At 42.3% G+C, this 23,177-nt stretch overlaps 1 protein-coding gene across 1 annotated transcript; it reads right to left on the bottom strand.

Moving 5' to 3' along the window:
• Window positions 1-616: 616 nt before the first annotated feature.
• On the bottom strand, window positions 617-8,442 carry scp2b (sterol carrier protein 2b). Its single transcript, XM_036141610.1, has 5 exons — window positions 8,284-8,442; window positions 6,600-6,690; window positions 4,291-4,420; window positions 4,052-4,131; window positions 617-1,311 (listed from the first exon to the last, which is right to left on the bottom strand). The coding sequence occupies exons 1-5, from the start codon at window positions 8,304-8,306 to the stop codon at window positions 1,216-1,218; spliced, it is 420 nt and encodes a 139-aa protein (XP_035997503.1). The 5' UTR covers window positions 8,307-8,442; the 3' UTR covers window positions 617-1,215.
• Window positions 8,443-23,177: the final 14,735 nt, after the last annotated feature.

The raw sequence follows: 23,177 nt of genomic DNA, 5'->3' as shown, positions 1-23,177 counted from the left end.
TGCATGTTTCAAGTTAGGTTTATTTCAGAGATGATCACTTTTGCAATATAAAAAAGTCACATCTTCACACGCAAATATTTGGTTTCAACTGCACCCAATCCGCTTTTAAGTCACAAGACGATCAGAGGTAGAAACTGAAATGATTCTGTAATATTGTGTCCAGTTACTGAAACCAAAACTAGAAAATGTTTTTATTTACCAAGAACTTCACTCTTTCTTAAGCTCTCTGGCATACATAAACTTTAATACAGTGGTCGATTTTACTACAGAATTTAAAAAAACGCATTGCATTAATTAAATCATTTAAAATCAGACGTTACTGACAAGTCAAATAACCCCAGTGTGACATCAGAGTAAGCCAAAGCTGCAGAGGAATCTGGGTCAGAGCTAGTTAAAAGATTTGTCTGTGAGCCCTGCTCCTCCATGTACGGCGTGGCAGTGTGCAGAATCAGGTCGCCGTAGTGTTGGGAAAAAACACAAGTGAAAATAAAGCCTTGTTCTGTGTGCCATCTCATGGGAGCTGCGATGTGTATGAAAAACATGAGGTCACCGGCAGCAAGGGGTACAAATTAATTGCATCATATGAAGAAAGGGGGAAAAAAAACAACCAAAGTCAAACTGTTCAGCAAGAACAAGTTTATTTTTAAGAAATCTTACAGAGATCCATACTGCGCAGGTGGTACTAGAGAAAATTACAACCCAGGGGGATAAAATGCTAGGCAGTCACAGTCCAAACCTCCTCCGTTTGGGTAACTAACTACAAACCTTGTTCTGAGATACTGATGGAGGCACTTACGCAGCTGCATTCATGATTGTGCAACATATTATCGATCAGCTCTTCTCAGAACAGTTCAGGTTACAGTGCACTCAAAGTAAGTTTTTATTATTGGAGGTTATGAAATCTGGGCAGAAATGCAATTAGTACCAAAGTAGGGAGCAACTGTCTGAACGCTAGCAGACTGACACTAAAAAGACAGTGTGTCCAGACAGGAACTCAATTAGGAAATTAATTATCTGTCCATCTATCATCCTATTCCCCAGTTAGACAGGGGGGGCTTTGACTAATCCCCTGCTCGGTCAGTGAGATCACCCAAGAGAGAAAGTGGCTCAGTCCATCCACAACCATTTCTTCCAGACATCCAACATTTATCTGTAACCAACCCTTAAATTCTCCATGGTCGAGCAGCTCAGTGATGCCTTGGTCCGGCCTCTCCCCTACAGCTTGGCTTTGCCCGGCTGCAGCTGGAGGTTTTGGAGCTTCATGGCCAGGCCCATGTTCCCCAAGATCTTCAACTTGCCCTGGAAAAATGCCTGGGAATCAGAGGGGATGGAGGGAAGAGGATGGTGGGATGGGTAAAAAAAGAAAATCAGCATCAGAACAGCTTGGAATTGGTGTAAGCGTGAACTACGCACTGGCAGTTTTAAGAGTTACAGTGAGAGATTAACTCAGCCTGGGAGAAAGTGGGGCAACGGCAACAAAGGCTTATGACATGACAGGAAACTGCACGGCAGACAGAGTCCGAGTGGAGAAATAAATGATGATAAAACTACTCTAATCTGGAGAGACAGAAGATGACTATCGGCTGAGCGCTGATAGCTCAAATATTGGCTCTGTTCTTTGAAGAATAACATGTTGTCATGACAATAACAATCTAAAACGATTTATGGTGGTGTACCGAGGGGTATCTACACATTGATTTTTGCCACAGTGGAGGCTATCTGGTATTATTATTTTTTTGGCTGAAGTTGGATATTGTGAGTAACTGCTAATACCCACAGCAATTTAGAATTAGATTTTTGTTGCTGCTGAAAAGATAAATCCAGCAAAAATACAAAGAAATTACGAAAATTGAGAGATTTCCTGGTATTGCATCAACAAATGTTTTCTTCTTTAAAGCCATTTCAAAATGTTAAAGGAGCTATAAGTAAGATATTTAATGTAAAATCAACTCCATCAACAATGTCTAATACACATTTTCCCTTTTCAAACCTAGAGGTACGGTCGAACTACTTCGGCTCAGACTGTAGCCATGTTTACTTCCTGGTTCCTGAGTCAGGCTTATGAGATTTCCCAGGGATCCCAACACAGAACACAGCATTTGGTATTTTATCTTTGCAAAGGAGCAGCAGCTTGCTAACATGAAAGCCAGTAAGAATACAACATCACATACCTGTCCTGTGTTAGTAAAAATTCACCACACCAACACATTGTTTAACAACAGGATATTAGATTGTTGTGAACAGCAAGCAGTTGTACCGATTTGAGCCACAAGGTGTCAGTATTACTTATAACTCCTTTAAGGACATCGAGGAATCTCCATGAGGATCTTTCACTATCAGCGTGATACGGGCCTCATGGTTGGCATTTGCCTTCTGTTCTCCATAACATATAGGAGTCGGTTCGCCTTTTGTCCACCTCTCACGATTTGGCCTAAAAACAGTGCTGTGAAGAATACCTGAGCATCTTATAGAAACAACTTTGCCCAAAGACGCTGGAGCAAACTGGTGATGATCTAGGTTTTCTGCAGCATTGTGGAACATGATGAGTTGGGTTTAAAAGCACTGAAACTTTGGGTACAAGCCTGGAAAAACTTCCCAGATATTAATCCCATCAAGAACCCCGGCTAATCCTCAGAAAGTGAGTGGACCAAAGGACGTGATAACATCGAAGCGCTGATAAGCCAAGAATGGGTCCCCATCAGTCTGGATTCGGCTCAGAAGATCCAACGTGTTAGAGTGAAGTGAACAAGTCTTGGAAAACAAAGCTCAACTAAATAATGACACGTTATAAAAATGTGACGCTTCTAATAAAAAGCTTTCAAATGAAACTATTTAACTTTCTTATGCCACAGAACCATATGACAAAGGATAAACACCCCTGAAACAACTCATTTGATGAAAAAAGACGTTTCTGTCTACTACAATTTAGCCGTGACAGCAAAGATAGCGGTAAACATCAACACTGGGATCACATTCAGAGCTATTTTACAGCTTAGTCATCATTTATCCTCAGAGGTGCTAAACATGGACACCTGCAGGGCTGAGCCCCAGCAGTTCAGCTGCTGGAAATAACATCCAACAATTAAAAGATCCAAATGACGTACTTCTTTATTCTGCACTGAATGACAACCTGTTGGACCTGATCTGACTGTAACTGTAGGGAAACACCATTTATCCCGTTAAATGTTTAGATGCCAAAAATAATATGTCGGCTGGGGGTTGGTGGGGGGGTAACAGACGTGGAGGGGAGACAACACGGATCTTAAGAGCTTTATGAGTAATTTTTCCTGCCAAGACGAGTTCAGCTAAGACGGATTTTTCGATTACAGTATCACAAACTTTTGATCACAGCAACAAAAAAAAAATAATAATAATAATTAAAGGTTAAGGTAAAGCGCTGAGCAGATCTCTCCTCTTTCTCAGCCCCAGGCTTTGGAGATGCAATGGAAAAGGGGCTCATAGGAATCTTTTTTTAAAGCGCAGCCGTTCTGCTGACAGTGTTGGGTGATACTGGACCCTCAGCTTACTTTTTTAAATTCTCAGACCAGTTTTTATCTTCCATTTTCACAATGAATTGTCTCAAAGTTTTCTTTTCAGTTCAGTTTGGGAAAGCGAGACATTGCTAAGCTTGAATTATTCCCAAGTTAAGATTTTTTTTTTCAAATAAGTCTGCGGCTGACTGTCCCCGCTTTCTGCTCCAACAGCTTTCCTCCTCGGTGAACAGCCCTCCCTGTTTGGCACTGATAAAAGCTGTTTACACAGACTGTGTACTTGGGGTCATCGCCTCGTCGCAGGATAAGGTATGGACAGTGAGATTGGAGAAGCTGCTTCTTTTCCTGCCCAGGGAGACTTTAAAGTGCGAACAATAATTCTGAGTTCACCCTGCTGCTGCTTTCAGCTCCAGAAGCAGCCCAACCTGCTCCATAACAACGACGTGATTTAATGAGCTGGAATGCTTCGATCTTCCGCTGCCTGATGTCTTTCTCCACTTTTCCATCTCTCCAGAAGACACTTCTAGTCTTGTAGGAAACGACACGGTGTGGATACTCACCGTCTGTGGGTTCATCTTCCCGGTCATCAAGGCCAACAAGTCTGTATCTGACATAGAGATGGTGCAATCTGCTTTCTTGTCTACAGAGTGGAGATAAAGAAGTTCAAGATCAGGAATGTTTGCCGAGTTAAAGCTAATAAAACTGGACAGAACAGATAACAGAGTCTGTGCAGGCCTTCAACTTTAAACTGTAGGCCGTAGGTAACAACAAGCAGCCTCGGTTATTTTAGTTTTTTTACCTGCGTCGTTGTGAACGCAGCCTTTGCCGTTCTTCACGTCCACAATCCAAGTGGCCTCCTGTCCATTTGGACCGTCTTTCACTTTGAAGGCAAAAACTCCTCCGATCTTCTTCACAAACTGCTCCCCTTCCTAAAAACGACAGACACGATTTATATTTAGAGAACTTGACCCATTCAGTCTCAGCCTTCTTCTAGGAAGAACAAGAGAATTTGTTTCATTTCTGCAGAACATGGAAAAATCTGGGCTTCACATTAACCTATGCATTTGAGAAAAAGAAATGACAATCCCAACTTTTATTTGCTTTGTGTTCATTAAATAATTTAAAGAACCTGGAAGTAAAAAACTACGTTTTAAATCAGAACTGATTGATATGCTGCATTTTTTAATCAAACGAAAATAATAGTAAACGTTTCCATCATATAGCGGTACTGTGATGGGGGTACTCCACGCCGTTCCCAATATCAGTTTCCTGATGGCGTTAGAACATCTGGAACAGTGGGGGGGGACGCTCTAACAGCTAAACTACACAGCTGTCAGGTCAAAGGTGAACACGAGATGAGATTTTATGGTCAAAAATAAATCTGATTGTAACCATCAGGCGTTATGTTCTAGCAGGCCTCCAGGCTGTTACAGAGGAGATAACAGCAGCCTGGGAGCATCTGACGGTAGAGCCAGGTGCAATACAATCACAAAGCTAACGTATAGATTGTAACCGTGATTGAAATTAGGGTTTTGTTTGACATAGATCTGAGAAAGGTAGCAATCAGTCTGGGACTTGAGACAAACAGACAGATCATTTAGAACAAATCTCATTGATTACAAAGCCAGCACTGCCAGTGAGCGTCAGATCAATCTGCCATTATTGAGGTCACACAAAGGTAAGTGCTTCAAATGACAGTCAATGAGGAAACCATTTGCTGATTGAGTCAGCATAAGCATGAACTTATCTGTGTGCCGTGAGGCGGTCCCAGTGTGCCCCCATGAGCTGATGCAGCAGGCCCACATATGAGCAGATGCACAACTGAATAAATATAACCTTTTTTTATTATGGAATCCACTTTCTTAACAGGCGTGGGTCGGTTATTGTTGGTGTTGAGGTATACTGAGACTTTTAAATCTGATCCAATTTTCCATCATACTATTCGTATAGCTGAAATTCCATCTAAAAGGGCTGCAAAAGAGGTGCAGGGGTGTCCAGAATAATGTTCAGCTGTGTTGTGCTTTCAGTCAAGTGGAATTGTAAACCACAAAGAAATTATAACGCGTTATTAAAACACGTGGGGCTTTGCAAGGATAGCTCCCGCTAGCTTCTTCGAAACCACATCACGCTGATGTAATTCGAGTGTGTTTTTATGGTTATAACAAATGTTATCTCCATAAGGATTTATACATTGATGGGATATTGATGTTTGTGTTATCCAGTCTGCTCATTATGACCAGAATAAAGCTGAAGCTTTTTAAAATTATCACTGAATGTCCGCTAGCATAAATGCTATTAGCGTCCCAGAAAATCATTCTTTAAAATTATATTTTATCAAATAATGTTTGTTTAACTCAGGATTGGCATGGTGAATGGGTTGAAACACATACCTAATGTTGTTCTAAATTAGTTTAATTTCATTCCATGTTCTTTAAGATGAACTTTGGTTCTTTAACTTAGATCTGCAGTGAACCAGGATTTACTGAATCATTCTGATGATGTTTTTCAACCATTTTATTTTGTCCTTTTGTTTCTTTTGTGTGTACATAGTTCCTTAGCTTCTTTTTATCTTAATTGTGCTTAGTAGTTTTAGTTAAGTTTCACTAGCCTCAGATAAACAGCATTTTGTAGTGGTATTCTTTGGATATTCATGTTATTTCTCTTAATAAATTCTTGAACTTGAAGAGACGTCGTCACTCCTTATTCTATATGTGTGCAGAGTTTGCTGTTAAAAGAACGCCAGTGCTTGAATGATCTTTTCAACTATTGTCCTGATATCAGCTGTTTGGGCAGATAATCACCAGACAACACCTAACAGACAGAGAGTTATTTATTAAACATTAAATAACTTAAAACAGTGCGTAATGGCACAACAGCTGTTTAGAGCTTAGAATTACGAAGCAATGCCCCTCTTGCACGTGTTACTGGCTACTACTGTAGTTTTAAGACTACAGTAGTTTAACTACAAGCTGCATGTCTTGGGCAGTCAACAGCAGCTCGGTTGGGAGACAGGAAGATAGATCTAATTGAAGAGGCCTGTATTGTACAGTTCTCCATTTCCTTCTTAAAGTAATGAATATGGGCTCCTGCTGTGTGTAATCCACTCACCTCCTGAAGCTTCTTGTTGATCTCCTGAAACACAGCGTGAGCCTTGAAGCCCTCCAGTCCAGCGCCAGCACTGGTCTGAACAGCTTGGATCCTTAACATGAAAAGAACAAGTTCAGCAGAAGGACACGTGACGGTTATTGTGGACAGGAGGAGAAAAATACAACACAGGGAGGAAGACAAACGACATCATCATTAGTCTGTCACAGTTCTTCCATCTTAGCAGTCACTCTGATGCAAGGCTGGCATCAGGAGGGCTCAGTGCACCTTCTTTGATCGATTCATCCATTCATTCATATATTTATTAGGGGATTGTCTCCTACGAACCCTGATGTGATGCACCCTGTTAAAACTTCCACACATGGATTCTGGGGACCACTTATAATAGAAAATAGGGGGAAATAAGGGTTTTCCCCTGAAATATATTGAAAACATCTATACTACTCAGTCCATGTAGTCCTCCTCCAGATCATCATAGAAATGTTATGCATTAACATTTTCTCAATATTTTGTGAAGGCCATTATGAACCTCAGTCCTCAACATGCATAACAAGAACTGATTAAATGTTCACAAATAAATGGCTTCAATTGTGTCCCTTGGACAATATCAACAAGATATTGAGGACATTATCAGAGTCAGTGTGAGTAAGGATTCTGAATAAACTTTATTTTTGTCCTCAATATATATTGTCAAAAAGTTAATTGTTAAGCAATAAAACATGTTTTGTCTTAACCTCAAACATTTTAAAATGATTTCTAAATCACAGATAGAAAAAAAAACTATCAAATAGGACTAAAATTGCAATAAAAAAAATTTTTTTTTTTGAATACAAGGCATGCATATTGATCCGTTCAGTGTTCAAAAATGAATCTCGTGAAAAATTACAGTTTGCTCCAAAATACACAGCATGGATGTTTTCGTGCATTTGCATCACTTTGTGATGCAAATTTTGTGCAGAGGAGGTGCAGCCAAACCTAGGAGAGCAAAAATCCTAATTATAGCCACAGCAAGGAACATGTGGTTCATCTCTCATGTTTTATTCATTAATTAAATCAGCAATTTACTGGAATGATGGATTCCCAAATCTTTGAATTGTTTTATGTCCACATAGTTTATTTTGTTATCCTGCACTATCTAAAGAGCGCTGTAATAAAGGTTTAGATAAAGAAACCCGGTGTTTAAATGTCCACCCTTCATGATATAGGAGACAGTTTTACTGCTGTAAAAATCTAAGACTAACTACGTTTTAGTTAAACACCGATTTACTTTTACTGTAGTAAACGTTGCCATCGGTACTGAAAAACTGTTTAGTACAGCAACTGTAAATTAGCATTAACCCTTTTTCGGACACCTGCTGCTGCCTGCAGCCATGTTTCCTCAGAGTTGTGGGATTTGACAACTCTGAGGTTTAGCTCCAGGCTCCAGTCTCCTGACGTTTACTCGCTTTAAGTGGTTCCTGTGAGAAGCTGCGTACAGCATCGGTTTATAGTAACTAGTCTACACTCGGCCTAACATGAGCAGCTGTTGGCTGAAGCCCAGCTAATAAACCTGGCCTTCTGATTTGGTTTGACATTTATCCCAGTTCCACGCTAACCTGGATAAACCGCAGCAATGATGGTGATCATGGGACGTGCAGGAAAGCCGCCCCCTGCTAGAGGAACACCGCGCAACATTACGCAGCCTTACCTTGGTGTGTGAACTTCTGGCATTCTGCTGCACGGAATACAGAACAAAAAATGTATTTCTGCTAAAACAAACCGACGGGTGTACTTTCTACTATGGCCAGCTGATGTCAGCTTAGCTAACGGCAGCACTTCCGGGTATCTTCCGGCTGGTCAGACTCGATGTGTCGATGCGAGAGCTCTTAAGTTTGATTCAGTTATTTTAGCTTTGCACCATTAAACCCAATTTTAAAATGCAATAACCTTCAATATATGATATTGGTTTATTTAATGTGGCCATTTTTCCGGCCAAACGTTATGTTGCGGTACGCAGACACACGGACATCCGAGAAGAACGAAAAGGAACGCACTACAAATGGAATGCAACATTAGTGGTGCGTTCCCTTTGCCTCGGAGATCGGGGTTTCAGAGTTTTGTGAATGAAATACAAAATGACGAGTATTATGACAGCTGGTCGAGCTGTTGTTTGCGTGACCGACAATGTAGTAGAAGAAGAGACGAGAGCACCGTTACGCTTATATTTAATTTTAATATCTATGAGGATGTTTATGCAAATTCTCAGTTAACCGGGTAATCGCAACAGCAAACGGCCTTAAACTGGAGGCAACCGGACTTTCGCTCAGTTCTTTTTGAAAATGTTTTGACACCTATACAGGAGTCTTCGTCCATTCTAGTAGCTCGCACTTGAGCAACAGTGCACCAACAGCAGGTTGCTGAAGTGCGAGCCTTTTTTGCTATTTATACAGAGGGAGTGGTGGCCTAGTGGTCAGAGAGCTGGGCGTTTGCATCAAGCTGGTGGTTCAAAACTGAGACTGTCATTCTGAGTCCCTCAGCAAGACCCTTGACCACAGATTGCTTTCTGTGCACCACTCAGTGTTGGCAGGACACTGCTCCCTAAGGGACGGGTTGTGGCGCGTTGGACTGGTGCAACACATGACTTTTTATACTGCAGAGTACAGTTGGAAAGAGACTGCAAGCACGGTCGTTCTCAATGGCTGGCTTCGAGCCATTTTGCTTCTCTCTGCACACGAATGATTGCACCTCAGGGGGCCCATCTGTGAAACTCCTGAAGTTTGCAGATGACACCACTGTCTTTGGTCTGATCCAGGATGGTGACTAGTCTGCATACAGGCAAAAGGGGGATCAGCTGGTCCATTAATTTGGTCATAACCATCTGGAGCTTAACCTGCTTCAGCTAGTGGAGATGATGGTGGGCTTCCGGAGAACAACCCCACACTGCCTCCCCTGACTCTGCTCAACAACATCATGTCGTCTGAAAAGGGCAGCTGACATCTCTACAGACCCCAAACATCCTGGACAGATAGATAGATAGATAGATAGATAGATAGATAGATAGATAGATAGATAGATAGATAGATAGATAGATAGATAGATAGATAGATAGATATTAAGGCTCAAAAGGAACCTGGCTTCATGTGAACATGTAATTTCCTGCTTGTTAAATCATAATTTTCTCCACATTAGAAAAGCTGAGTTACATTTTACTTGCCACATGCTGGACCGATAACTGCCAGATGTGTTGAATCAAGAAACCATCTAAACAGAGCCTCTCTGTCTGCAAGAAGTCGGGTACAATAAAACACATCATGCCCTGATCTAAAAAAGTCAAGAAAAGAGCAGGAAAAAATAAGCCACATCTATGAGTCTGGAAAGGGTCAATAGGCCATTTCTAAGGCTTTGGGACTCAAGTTACCAATACCAAGAGCCAGCATCCATAAACAAAGAAGACATGGAACCAGGGCTAGGCGATATGACGATGACAGATGGTGGGGAATTAAACAGTGGTGACATTTCACCACAGCAGAGAGATTGTAAGATAAGGCACATTTTATCCATTGTAGTCCTACTCGCTTGCTCAGATGGATCAATTTACTTTTCCTTCAGCTTCATAAACAAACTTACATAGCAGGAATAAAAATGGTTATTGGCTCTAATGACTACAATATTAGTTGTAGCACAATATTAGTGTTACAGTTTGACACTGAAATTACCAACAAAACTTTAATTAATGGCTGCTTTTTACTATATATTTAAGTTATTTGATCATCCATTGATTTAGATGAATGCCTGTGCTCTTAAGACTGGCCAGATTAGTCTTTAGCTGTTGTTTAGATTTTAAAATCCAGTGTGAGTTGGTCTATACAGTTTGAGACACTCTGCGTCTTAAGAAGGCCGACCTGTGGTCAACCAGAGGCCATGATCTGGCAGTGAGAAAAAGAGATTGAGCAAAAGTTCATCCACAGGAGAATTGCCAGGCAAAAACTAGTGTAGATCAAACATAAACGTTTGTGTTGCATTAACCAAGAAACACCACGATGATCCCCAAGACCTGTAGCAAAATGTTTTTCTGTAGACTGACACTACAAAGGTGGAAGGTTTTGGAAGATGTGGTGTAAGACTAACCTAGCAATTCAGAAAAAGAACACGCTACCAGCAGTTAAACATAATGGTAGAGTGTTGTTTTCAGGACCTGAAAGACTTGTAATAGATAGAATGATGCAGATAATCCTGAAAGAGAATATCTGACCTTAGGTGTGTCACTTTATGTTCAGGAGCACTTGGGTCCACCTCTGAATGGCTTATTAAATTGTAAAATCAAATGTTTGGGTCTATTCAAAGTCTGAACTTGAATCCTGTTGAAATGCTGTGGCTTTACCATGTGAAAAAAAACTCTGATGTAGCTGAATTAAAACACTTCTGCAAAACAGAAAGGGTCAAAATGCTGCGACAAATGACTCATTGCCAGTAATGCAAACCCTTTGATTTCAGTTGTTGCTGCTAAGAGGAGTACAGTTTTTTGGGGGATTTCATTTTCACACTGTGCCACACTGATTTTGGATATACTTTGTTCCTTGTAATAAATAAAATAAACTTTAAAAAACAATGTATTTGGTATTTACTCAAGATATCTTTCTCTTGACATTAAAATGTGTTTGATGATCAGAAACAAAATAGGTTTGTCAAGAAAGTAAGAACGAAGGCAAATAAGTTTTTCTCAGCACTGTACTGCAATGCTGTTCTTGATAATAGCACAATGTCACACAGTGAGGCAGAATAGTTGAAAAATAAATCCTTTTTTGTTTCTGTGAAGGGATTTATATAAGGGCTCAACTTTAACGTATATACCAAGAACGGCTTTAAAGTGTAAAACCTGACTATAGTAAAGTGTGTCCTTGTGGCCTTGTAGATCGGGGATGAAGCGAGGCTGTGTGGGTGAGCTTCGTCTACGGCAATCTTTTGAATCATTTCATCAGATCTATAGGTTAGAATCAAGCCAATTAAGGTATATTTACTGTGCTTATGTTTCTCTCAGGGAGCTCAAACATCACAGCGACTGGACAGGAAAAGGCTGCCCTCTGCTGGTTCTTTGAGCACAAAACATGTTGCAAATGTATGGTTGGTGCTGTATGGTTGGAGATATCGTGGACTTAAAACCCTAGAGTGTTTCTGTAAACCTGACAGGCCTCAGAATTATTCCAGGGAAGGAAAACAGCATTGGTGATAGCCATTTACAGTTGTCTGGAAGTAATGAATACCTCTTGAATTTTTTGACACCGTGTCATATTAACACCAACAACCTCAGTGGATTTTTGCTGGGATTTCACGTGACAGACCAACACAAAATCATGCTTTAATGGGAAGCGGAAGGGAAATAATAAATGTATTTAAATTTTCTAATAAACAAAAATCTGAAACATTTAGCATGCAGACAGTAAATTTCATAATGAGCAGCATATCTTTTTCATACGCATTTTTATTTCCTGCTTTTTTTAGGGTTAATGATAACCAAAATGATGCAGCTGTTTTGTTTCCATGCCTTTCCTGAGCCGTGGCAATGAAATATCGCCCAGATCTGCATTTGACAATGCTGGTCTGAATGACAATAAAGAAAAGTCTGACTCTAAAGCACAGTCCCTTAAAGCTGCTACACCATTTTTTGCCTGCTTGATTACCAGTCAGAGAAAATATGCATCAGGGCGCAGTCAGGAGGGCGAGTTGGCACAGGAATCAGTTAGTGTGAGAGGAGGTGAAGACAGCAGTTTGCACGTGTGAGAGAGGATCCGGCTGGACCAATCAAACGTATTTGAATCTGTTGAGCTTCTACTAGATGCAGTCAGATTGTGTGAACTGACCCCTGCCCCAAACAGCAACGTGTTCCCGAGAACCAATGAAGAGGAGAGGCTGTGATGCCACGTCAGCCATTTAAAAAAAGAAAAATGAACTTTATTTGTTGCTATCTTGAACTGTGGGCCTAATACAGCCATGAACTAGTGACAATCCATAGTGATAAAAAAGAAAAGCAAAAAACAAACAAAAAAACAAAAGAGACACTCAGATATTTAAGACCAAAATATCCCATTTACTGAAATAAACTATACCTTTCACATTTTTACCAGAACTGTATTGCTATTATACCCTTAGCTGGCTTGAAAAATCCTGCCGTGGCAAGGGTAGTTCAGTATTTTTTGTTTGTTTGTTTGGCCAAAAAATGATTTACTTTTTATTTTAACATAATAGAGGCTCTAGAAGATATCAAGACAATATTATGAAAGGAAGTAGGCTAAATAATCTTTACTATGTAAATACAATGTGATGTAAACTAATAATAGGAAATGCAGGCTAAAACAGGCTTAGCCCATCAAATATTTTTCTTAATGATGGATTTGTTTAATAATAGGAAGTATTGTTCAAAATCATGATTGAGCAATGTAATTGGCCACTACACCGTAGAGAGGCAATGTAAATGGTTTAAACCTCTTACAGTGACCATGGTAATCTTATGAGAGACAGATGGATGTAACTTATCCATGTAGAAGATAACATGAGACATGGGAAAATGAGGGTTTCTGTCAACCATAAGTGCTAACCAGCTGTGTATAACGGAGTATAATTTGACCAATACAGGACATAAAAATGTGCTGCATGATTTACAAGTTGAATCACAAAAAGAACACAGGTCCACCTCAAATTCAGTCAGGCTTCCTCAGGGGACCATGTTGTGCCATTACGCACGGTTTTAAGTTATTTAATGTTTAATAAGTAATCCTCGGTCTGTTAGGTCTGTTAGACAAATAAAATATCTGAAAACCACCACCAAAATCATTCAGTGAATCCTGGTTCACTGCAGATCTTTTTTTTTTTTTTTTTTTTTTTTTTTTCCCAGTGTCCTGTCTAGCAATGTGGCAATAAAAATTGATATCTTAATGCCAAATAGAGCTCGACAGATTTTACTTTCACAAGTGGAGCAAACAGCTTTCGCCATAATGCTCCGCTTGATTTGTGCGTGTAAATAGCTTTATTGTGATTCCTGCAGAGAGAATTTCAAATTATATGGACACTACAATGGGAAAGTAGGAGAGAAAAAGAGAAACAAGAAGAGAAAAAAAAGAGAAAGAAGAGGTGAAAGAAAGAAGAGATAAAAGGAAGAGAATGATAAAACTTCCTCTGTCTGCTCCATCACCTGGAAAGAGACACAAAAAGAACAGCACAACCAACAGACATAAAGCAACAGATACAATCGTGTAACATCTTGATACCATTGCTAAATCATATGTATTATTATTTAAGCTGACATGTGTAATGTGATACCTAAAAAAAAAAGTAAAAGAAAGTAAATAAATTATAGCCTTTCTATATATAAGTGAACATTTAATACCTGGGACCCAGCACCTGTGGGAGATTGTGAGAGTGCACTAGTTTAGGTGAAAATTATCCAGAAGGAAATGGCTTGATAGTGATTGTGGAGAACCGAAGACCACCTTCCCCGAGCACAGAGGCAGGGGTCAGGGAACCCATAACCCCGGACTCCCAAAGGGGCCCCCAAAGCAGTGCGCCCGAGAGGGGCCTTCACAGAAAATCTGCAACCCCCCCCTGAGGAAAGAGGAGAGACGACCCCGAGGAAATCCCCCAGCCACCGCAATGCCGACGCCCTCAAGAGCCGCGGGGACGAGCCCGTGGGCTCCGCCGGCAGCCGGCCGCGCTGAAGTGGTCCTGGCCATGGGCCCTGGGGGCCAGAGGCCCCAGGGGCGCCCCGCCCCCGCGGCAGGGGCCCCGGCCGCCCCCCAGGGGGCCAGGCCCCGCGAAGCCACCGCCGGGAATGGGCCGGCGCCCACCCGGGAACCCGCCCCAAACCCGAGGACCGTCAACGCGCCAGAGGGTCAAGGCGCCCGCCAACGCAGCGGAGGAGGGCAGGACGTGGGGGGATGGGCTCCGCACCTAGCGGAGACTTGAGATGATCTTGGGAGAGGGAGCGGACCGAACCCAAACCTGGAAAAAAAAAAAAAAAAAAAAAAAAAAAAAAAAACACTCATTCACACCATCCCTCCCTTGTGCCCCACTCGCCACACACAGACACCAAAAAAATAAATAAATAAAAAAAATAAAAAATAAATTAAAAAAAAAGGACGCTTTACACACATTCCCACATAGCATTCACATCCAAAAATCCCAAGTGGGGGGGGGGGGGGTCACCACAATTCAACAATACGTCTGCCTGTGCCCGACCCCCGGCCCCGCCCCCGGACCAGGCGCCCCCGGACCAGGCCCCCCAAAGAGGGGGGGCCGACACGACCCGTACGGGCCATCCGACCAGAGCCCCCCATCACCCACTATATACCTAATAAACCCCCTCCCACCCCAACCTTACCCTAGCCACCCCTGCCCCCCATCCCTTCCTGGGGAGAGCAGAGGCGTCAGCCCCAGATCCGGTAAGCCGCCGGCCAGCCGCAACAGCCCCCCGCCAAGACCCCGTACCCAGTGGCCCGCACCTCCTCCAGGCCCCAGACTCCGTGCCGCGATCGGAGATCGGGGGTGTGCAAAAGACCCCCGATCCTCCCTACGCCCGCTCAGATGTTGTGTTGTTGCATGTTGTTCTCAGGTGTGTTTAAAACTGGGAGCACCGAAGGGGGTGCACGGCACAGCCCACCCCCCCTCCGGAAGGGAGCTGGTGCCAGCGCCCCCCCTCCAAGCAACTACCCAGAAGAACCCTCAATGTCTAAATGCGAGAGGGGGTGAAGGGAGCCGCCCGGGGCGAGGCTCACACAACATAAGCCCCCCCCCAGACGTCTTCCCCCCACCCCCCCCATATCGTGGCCTACATGGATGTGCGTTGTGAAAATGTTTGGAGTGAAAGTGTCTAAAATGCATGATAAATTGGGGAGAGGGACGTCACCAAAAGGCGGCAACCTCCAGTAACGCCCTCTCCCCAAGGACCTACATGTGTGGCGGCGTGATGGAGCAGGCAGAGGGAGGAGTCCGGGGATGGGGAGCAAAGGACTGGGGAGCCAACCCAGGGAGCCAGCTCCCCTACTGACTCCAATAGGCACCCCCGCTCCCCGAAAGCCCCACCCGGAGAAAGGGGCCCCTCCAGCGGCACCACCATAGCCCGGGGGCTGGGGAGAGGCCGCAGGGCCCGCCAGCCAACCACCCACCAGGACCAACACCTCTACCTCCCCCAGCCCACCCCCCATGCCAACTGTATTTAACCCCCCCCCCCCCAAAAAAAAAAAAAAAAAAATATTAATATTAATAATAATAATAATAATAATAATAATAATAATAATATATAATTAAATAAATTAATTAATAAGATGGGGGACCCTGGCCAGCCAGCCCGCAAGAGCCATCCCAAACCCCACCCCCCAGGTGAGACCCGCACCGGGAGACTACACGGACCAGGACCGGGACAGGGGGCCGGACACAAGCCCACCAGAACGTCCACCAAACCCCCACCCCCACCCCCCCACACCACCCGTAGATTTAAACCCTCCCCAACACTAACATTCAAACATCTCACCATACATTCGACACTAGACATCCAGTCTGGGTAAGTCACTACTCCCCCTCCCTCCCCTCCCCCCACTAGCAGAATGCCAACCCAAAGAAGGGGAAGAGCATCTGCCCTGAGATGTTAATGACCATGCCCCCCTACCAGCTCAACAGGCCCTGAGGACCCCCAGCGCACCAGAGGCCCCGTGCAGGGGCGGACACCCGGGCGCCCGCCGGCCCAGACCCCAAGCGGCACACCCCCCGGAACCGGAACCCCCGAGGCCCCGCCGGGGCCCCCGCCCGAGGGCGGCGCGCCCCAGGGACCCCAGGCCCCCAGACCCACCCAGCGACAGCACAGCTACCAGGTCAGTAACCCACGTCCGTCCCCGCATAGCTCCCCAAGAGCGCCGCAAGCGGTGCTGTGGGCCACCCGTAGGCCTCCCAAGCTCCTCCCATATGGGGGCAACAGACCCTGGAGTCAGACCCACCAAGCTCCCCACTCCAAGTGCCCCCAGAGTCCCAGGAACCCCTCCACCCAGCCACTGCGCCCTGCAGGAAGCAACCCACCGCCCCCCATTCCACTAAGTGATAGTGCTAATCAAAGGAGCCCAAAGAGATCGAACAGATGTGGATGCAGATGCTGTCTCAAGATTAATATGATCCAACAAAAGATCTCTATATTGATTGATACTGAGATTCTCCTTACTTTTCCAATTCATGAGGATAGTTTTCTTTGCGATACATAGTGCAGTGAAAACCATGTAAACTATTTTATTCCCCAGAGGGCTTTCCTCAAAATTACCAAGCAAGCAAACTGATGGGGAAGGTGTAATTTTACAGCTCAAGCACTTTGATAAGTCATTACATATCTGTGTCCAGAACCTCTGGACTGGTGTGCATAACCATAACGCATGAAAATAATTATCAGGATGATTGCCTATGCAGTGAGGACAGATATTAGATTGTGCCAGACCCATCTTGAATAATCTTTGTCCTGTGTAGTGTACTCTGTGAAGGATTTTGTATTGTATTAGTTGTAAGTTGGTGTTACTAGTCAATTTGAAAGTTCTTAGACATATCTGAGCCCAGAAGTCTTGTTCAAAGTTGACTGATAGATCCTCTTCCCATTTCGTAATAGGAAGAGATATTGAATCATCTATTTTAGTCAGTGTCCTGTATGATTTAGACAGTAGTTTGGGGGGGTTTAAATCTAGGAACTCGGAATTTGTCACCTGAATTTGTAAACCACCTTTAATATGCTTAAATTTTTTTTCTAATTATAGATTTAAGTTGTTCATATTCCAAAAATTTATTTTTACTAATGCCATATTGCATATTTAGTTTGGAAAAATTGATGAACTCGGTTCCATCAAGTAAATGTTCCAGATATTCAATACCTTTATTCTTCCAGTATGTAAAGTTTATCATATTATTATTTTGTAGGATGTCAGGGTTGTTCCAGATGGGTGTACGACTGCATGGGATAAGTGACGACTTTGTCATTTTAAGAAACTCCCACCATGCTGTCAGAGTAGAGCTGATATTGATATTTTTAAAGCATGTATGCCGTTTTATATTTGAGCTAATAAACGGCAAATCTGAAATCGTGATATTATTGCATATTTTCTGTTCTATATCTATCCAGGGCCCGTCTAACGGATTTTGCTTTATCCATTTAGTGATATATTGTAGTCTATTTGCCAAGTAGTACTTATGGAAGTTAGGCAAATCTAGTCCCCCCCTGTCTTTAGTTTTCTGTAGCGTCTTTAAGCTGATACGGGGCGGTTTATCTTTCCAAAGAAATTTAGAGATTGAAGAGTCTAGAGATTTAAACCAGTCGGATGATGGTTTATTGGGGATCATTGAAAATAAGTAATTAATTCTAGGTAAGACCATCATTTTAATCGAAGCTACTCTACCCATGAGTGAAATTGGAAGCGATTTCCATCTATCCAGGTCATCTTCTATCTTTTTTAAAAGTGGGATGTGATTAGATTTTACTAAATCTGCAAGTTTAGACGACACAGTGATACCCAAATATGTGATGTTTCCTGAGCGCAAATGTAAATCTAGGGGGTTTTGGAAAGAGCAATTAATTGGCAGTACCGTAGATTTAGACCAGTTTATAGAGTAATCAGAAACCTTTGAGAAGGATTCTAGTAATCTAATTACTTGAGAAAGGGAAGAGTTTGAGTGCTGAAGATAGAGTAATACATCATCAGCATAAAGACTAATCTTATGCTCTATATTCATGCATTTTATACCTTTAATAACCTTTGTTTGTCTAATTGTTGCTGCTAGAAGTTCAATAAAAATGGCAAAAAGTGAGGGGGAAAGTGGGCATCCTTGCCTAGTGCCCCTCTGGAGACAAAAGCTGGAAGATGTTTGATTATTTGTCCTGACACAGGCTGTAGGAGAGCTACAGTGCGGTTCACTGCAGATCTAAGTTAGAGTATCAAAGTTCATCTTAAAGAACATGGAATAAGATCAAATTAGCTTAACTAATTTAGAACAACCTTTGGTCTGTGTTCAATTCATTCACAATACAAATCTGAGTTAGACAAAACATTATTTGAGGAAATAACATTTCAAAGAATGAAAAATCAATAACCTTGATTTTATTAATGTAATTATTTCTCCAGGAAATAATTAGACTCATCTTGGTAACCTAGGAAGCGAGAGGACACTGTAGCCGACCGTTAGCTTAATGGGCTAATCCTAAAGTTACACAAACACCATTAAATCAACATTAATGTTGCCTATTAATGCTATAATAACGTTGTCATGATTTAGGTTTTTGTTTGTTTTGCTTTTGTCTTTTCTGGACTTTTCCCATTCGCTTGTCACCTCTCAGCCACCATCCAATCAGCTCAGCCACAAGTCAATTAGCCCACCCACATCCACTCCACCTGCTGCCAGTAATTACATTCAACTCTGGTCACCTGTTCACCAGCCTACACATACATGCCTCAGCCAACTCATCCCTGCCAAAATGTCTCTTCTCGTCCCGTCTGATGTGCCCTGCCATTACCAGATCCTGTGTTCTCAGCCAGCTGGACTCTTCAGTTAAAAGTGCCTGTGTCTGCAGTTCTGCCCGTTTTCTCCCTGAGTCCCAGCCGCTAGCTCTGCCCATTCTGGTGGGTCCTCGGCCTACATTGCCTGTTCTGGTCTTTCACTACCTGCATCCTCTGGTCTCCTGCTCATCCCTGCCTACCTGCAAAAATTTATCTGCGTAGTCTGGTTATGTTTGCCTGCCTTGCCTGCCATTACTCATCATCTTCATAATAAACCTTTTAAACACAACACTGTGTCCAGCTGAATATTGGGTTCACCAGGAGTAATCATAACACTCGTAGCACAATCGAATGATGGTGAAGCTAAATCAAAACCAGCATTAGGTTTAAAACAAAGCGTAGTTATGTCTAGTAAGTGGTAGCACTGATGTTACCCGGGAAACTAATAGCACTATGCTAGCGGACATTCCGCGCTAATTTAATAAGACTTTTAAACTCTATTTGGTCGTAATAAGCAGACCAAACAACACAAACATTAATATCCCTTCGGACTATACAATCCTTATGGAAATAAAGTTTGTTATAACTATAAAAACACACTCTGATCACATCTGGATTGCATGGTTTCAAAGATCTAATGGGTAGCTTGGCCTGTAAACTCCAGCTCTGTTTACCTTAGTCAAAACTTAAAACAAAACAGTAAAACACATTAAGAATAAACCATTTTAAACTTTCCCTGTTTATTTCTCTGCCAAACTTCTGCTTTTGTCTGGTTGTAGTGACGGGGGATCCGGTTTAAGTGGATCACTCCAAGGTAAAGCTGGTTGTTCAGCCAGGGGGTGAGGAACCGGCTGGCTCAGGGAAAAACCCCGTTGTTTGAGAAATAATGCCTGGGCGAGCAGTACACCACTCAGGCTATGGAAGCAGCAGTGTGTGGACCTCTGCACAGCAGAACTGTTTCCTTAGGCTTCCTGCGAGGCTGCAGGCAGGTTGCAGCGGATGAGTTCAGATCAGCTTCTCTCTTAGCTCGGCCAAGCCACAGGAGATCGCTCCGCACCGTCTCAACTCAGCTTTCCTGCAACAGCTGAGAAAGGTAACAAACAGCCTATTTCATGGCAGTCTGCTGCTTTGGTTCCTATGTTGAAGGAGACAGGGATGCACTTAGCTTCGATTCCGCCTATATATGTGCATGAATCTCACCAGTGGAGGAGTCCTCTCCTCGAGGGTCCACGGACAAAGAGAGAGATAAATCTAAGGGGGCTTGGTACATAGCAGCATTGGCAACCCCTGCTATGATGGGCAGTCCCCTGGGAACCTGTAAAAGTCTCACATTTTAGTGGCTTTAAACCTACAGTCTGATTTTATTCTCTATGGCTGATTGAACAACAATTATATTGCTCTGCCAGCTACACTGATTGTGACACAGTTCTGACCTAAATTGATAAGTTCTTACTCAGAAACAGACTCTGAAACCACATATGTCAGCAAGCTATCTGGTAATGGCAAATAATGATCACTTGTGATAGTAATAGTAATAATAGTAATAGTAACTATAATATTACTATATTATATTATAATATTATTGAAACCCCATATGTCAGCAAGCCATCTGGTAATAGCAAATAATGATCACTTGTGATGTCAACTGACTATCTGAAATAACGGCCAGTCTGACTTGCAGGGATTAGGATTAATTTGCAAGAGATGAAGAAATGTTTATCTCCCCAAATGATGGTCTAAAACTCCAAATGATTCCACCCCCCACCCTTTCATATCCAATCATTGTAATTATGTCATGTGATCTATTGTATAAAACAATACCTGGTTAATGATGATACAAAGTGACCACCGGGTCCCTTTTTTTTTTACTTTATTCTGGAACCTGTTGGAAAAAATTATCACACCATCTGAATGAATTTCTTGTAAGAAAACAGTTTTCCTTTCACTCCTTACAGAAAGGAAGAACTACCAAGTGTTCAAAGAAATAAAATATAGCATTAACCCCATAAACCCAGAGGGTTTTAGGAGCAATTTCTGCCTGAAATTACATATCTGATATAAATCAAGTAAAGCTCCAAAATTCTATATTTTAAATGTAAGTTTTAGTATTTGTGTGAGGCAATGGCATTAAAGAATATTTTTCTAAGTGGAACTGCTATACGGTAGTTCACGCGTGACGTCCGCGCTACTTCCGGGTCCCGCTTGTAGGCAAACACAGGACTGTTCTCGCATTCCATCATTACAAAACGGGTGAATTAGAGCGTGCTTTTAGTTAGTTTATTTTCGAAATGTAAACAATGCCTACAACTTGTTGTGCTCCCGGTTGCACACAAAGGCATTCCAAATCGTTGGATGTACGTTTTTTTCGTTTACCGAAGGACAAAGAAAGACGAAAGAAATGGATATTTTCAATGAAGAAGGACCCAAGCAAACAATCCCGGGCTGGACTAAATCGTTTGGCCAGCATTCACAGACTCACTCCGTCCCTTCAGGCAAAGGGACGGTATCTGGATGGTATCCGGATGGTATCTGGATGGTATCTGGATGGTATCTGGCAATCTGATACCATCAGCCATCAACTTACTCTTAAAACGATCTTGTGATACGTTATCTAAAGAAGAAAAATACGTCGAGAACTCGTCGTTTGCTCTGTTTGCGTCTGCCACTGTGCTTGCCTTCTGCCTTCCAGTCCGGCGCGCAGGCGCAAAAAAACCCGGATGAAAACAATAGCAGTGAAATACCCTATTCCAAATCTCACTATGTCTGATTTATACGTGATTAAACAAAGAAAAAAAATTAATTTTCTGAGCCTTGCCTGAATATTTTTCAAAGTAAGCACTGCAAAACTATATGAAAATCCTTTTGAAAATATAGGAGATGCATTAGACCTTGTATATTCACATTTTGACTATACCTGCAGCAAATCTGGGCTGAATCAGTTGAAGCATATTTGTTTTACAAAGATTTGAGTAGGCAGTGTACCATGCAGACCTGTCATTTTGGCACAATTTATCCAAACGTGCCAAAACTTTGTTTTTAACTTTACAAAAGGGAAGCAGGTCAAATAAGAGTGCTGAATTCCATTGTAGGACTCCTTCTACACATGACAAAGCTGTTGGTGGTTACCCTATGTTTCATCAACGTGCACCATTGTGCACAGCATAAATCAACAAAATGAACAGAAAATCCATAAATCTTGATTGATTTCTTTTCACCAAGCTTCTAGTCCTGCCAATTTTTTCCTTTGCGTATTGCTATGGTGATAGACTATGGAGCAAGAACAATCTCAATATTTACAAATACATATATTTGATCCACACATGAACATGACAAGAGTCACTAAAGTATTTCTGGTCTATAAACAATTATAAATTGATTTACAAACTACCTTTGGTCTTTAAAATTCACTACATTTGTGTGTGGATTTTTGAGACTCTCCTGACTTGACTCGATATGCAAATGCATTTTTTAACAGGGAATGATTTGCAACCAATCAGAAATATCCCTTGTTTCAGCCATTCACAAGAACGTTCTCCATATGGGTGATGATTTACAGAAGCCAATCACATGAACCTGTTCACAGAGCGCTATGCACATATAATGAGCGCAAGGCGCATGCGGCTGGTGGGGTTCAGATTGTTCAGACCTCAGCATGGATTCTGGTAACGTCAATGGAGCGGTAAGTAAATCATATAACTTAATATGTTTAGCTTGCAATCCCCTTGGTATTAACCTTGCCTGAAAGATGAATTATAGCGCTATTTGTGCATTCCAAAACGCACAAGAATACCTCTTGTACTGTCGTCTCATGCTGTCCATAATACCAACTGATGCTGAAGGTTACTCCACAAGGCTTCTTAAATCAGCGTCCGACAATGGAAAAAACAGTGTTTGTAGTTCCACTATAGGAGAAGCTATCCACTGAACCACTTTCCTATGATTCAGTAGAGTTCTCCAAAATGCCAGAGTCAAAACACATTACATGTAGCTGTCAAATGCCTTTGCAGCTGTTGCCATTGCATGTGGAGGGATGCAATATCTCCAAAAATGACCCATCATTCAACCTACAGGATGACATTGTCATGGTTTTGAGGTG

This window comes from Fundulus heteroclitus, chromosome 9, assembly GCF_011125445.2.
Source record: "Fundulus heteroclitus isolate FHET01 chromosome 9, MU-UCD_Fhet_4.1, whole genome shotgun sequence".
In the NCBI taxonomy this organism is placed as follows: Eukaryota; Metazoa; Chordata; class Actinopteri; order Cyprinodontiformes; family Fundulidae; genus Fundulus; species Fundulus heteroclitus.
The sequence above is the reverse complement of the archived record's forward strand: the minus strand, read 5'-3'. Positions and strand labels throughout refer to the sequence as shown.

Excerpts from the sequence above, each read along its gene's own strand:
- scp2b (XM_036141610.1), bottom strand. The coding sequence starts at position 8,306 with ATGCCAGAAGTTCACACACCAAG. Across the intron at positions 4,421-6,599 it reads TCAACAAGAAGCTTCAGGAG|GAAGGGGAGCAGTTTGTGAA; the intron begins GTGAGTGGATTA and ends TGTCGTTTTTAG. Across the intron at positions 4,132-4,290 it reads CTGCGTTCACAACGACGCAG|ACAAGAAAGCAGATTGCACC; the intron begins GTAAAAAAACTA and ends TCCACTCTGTAG.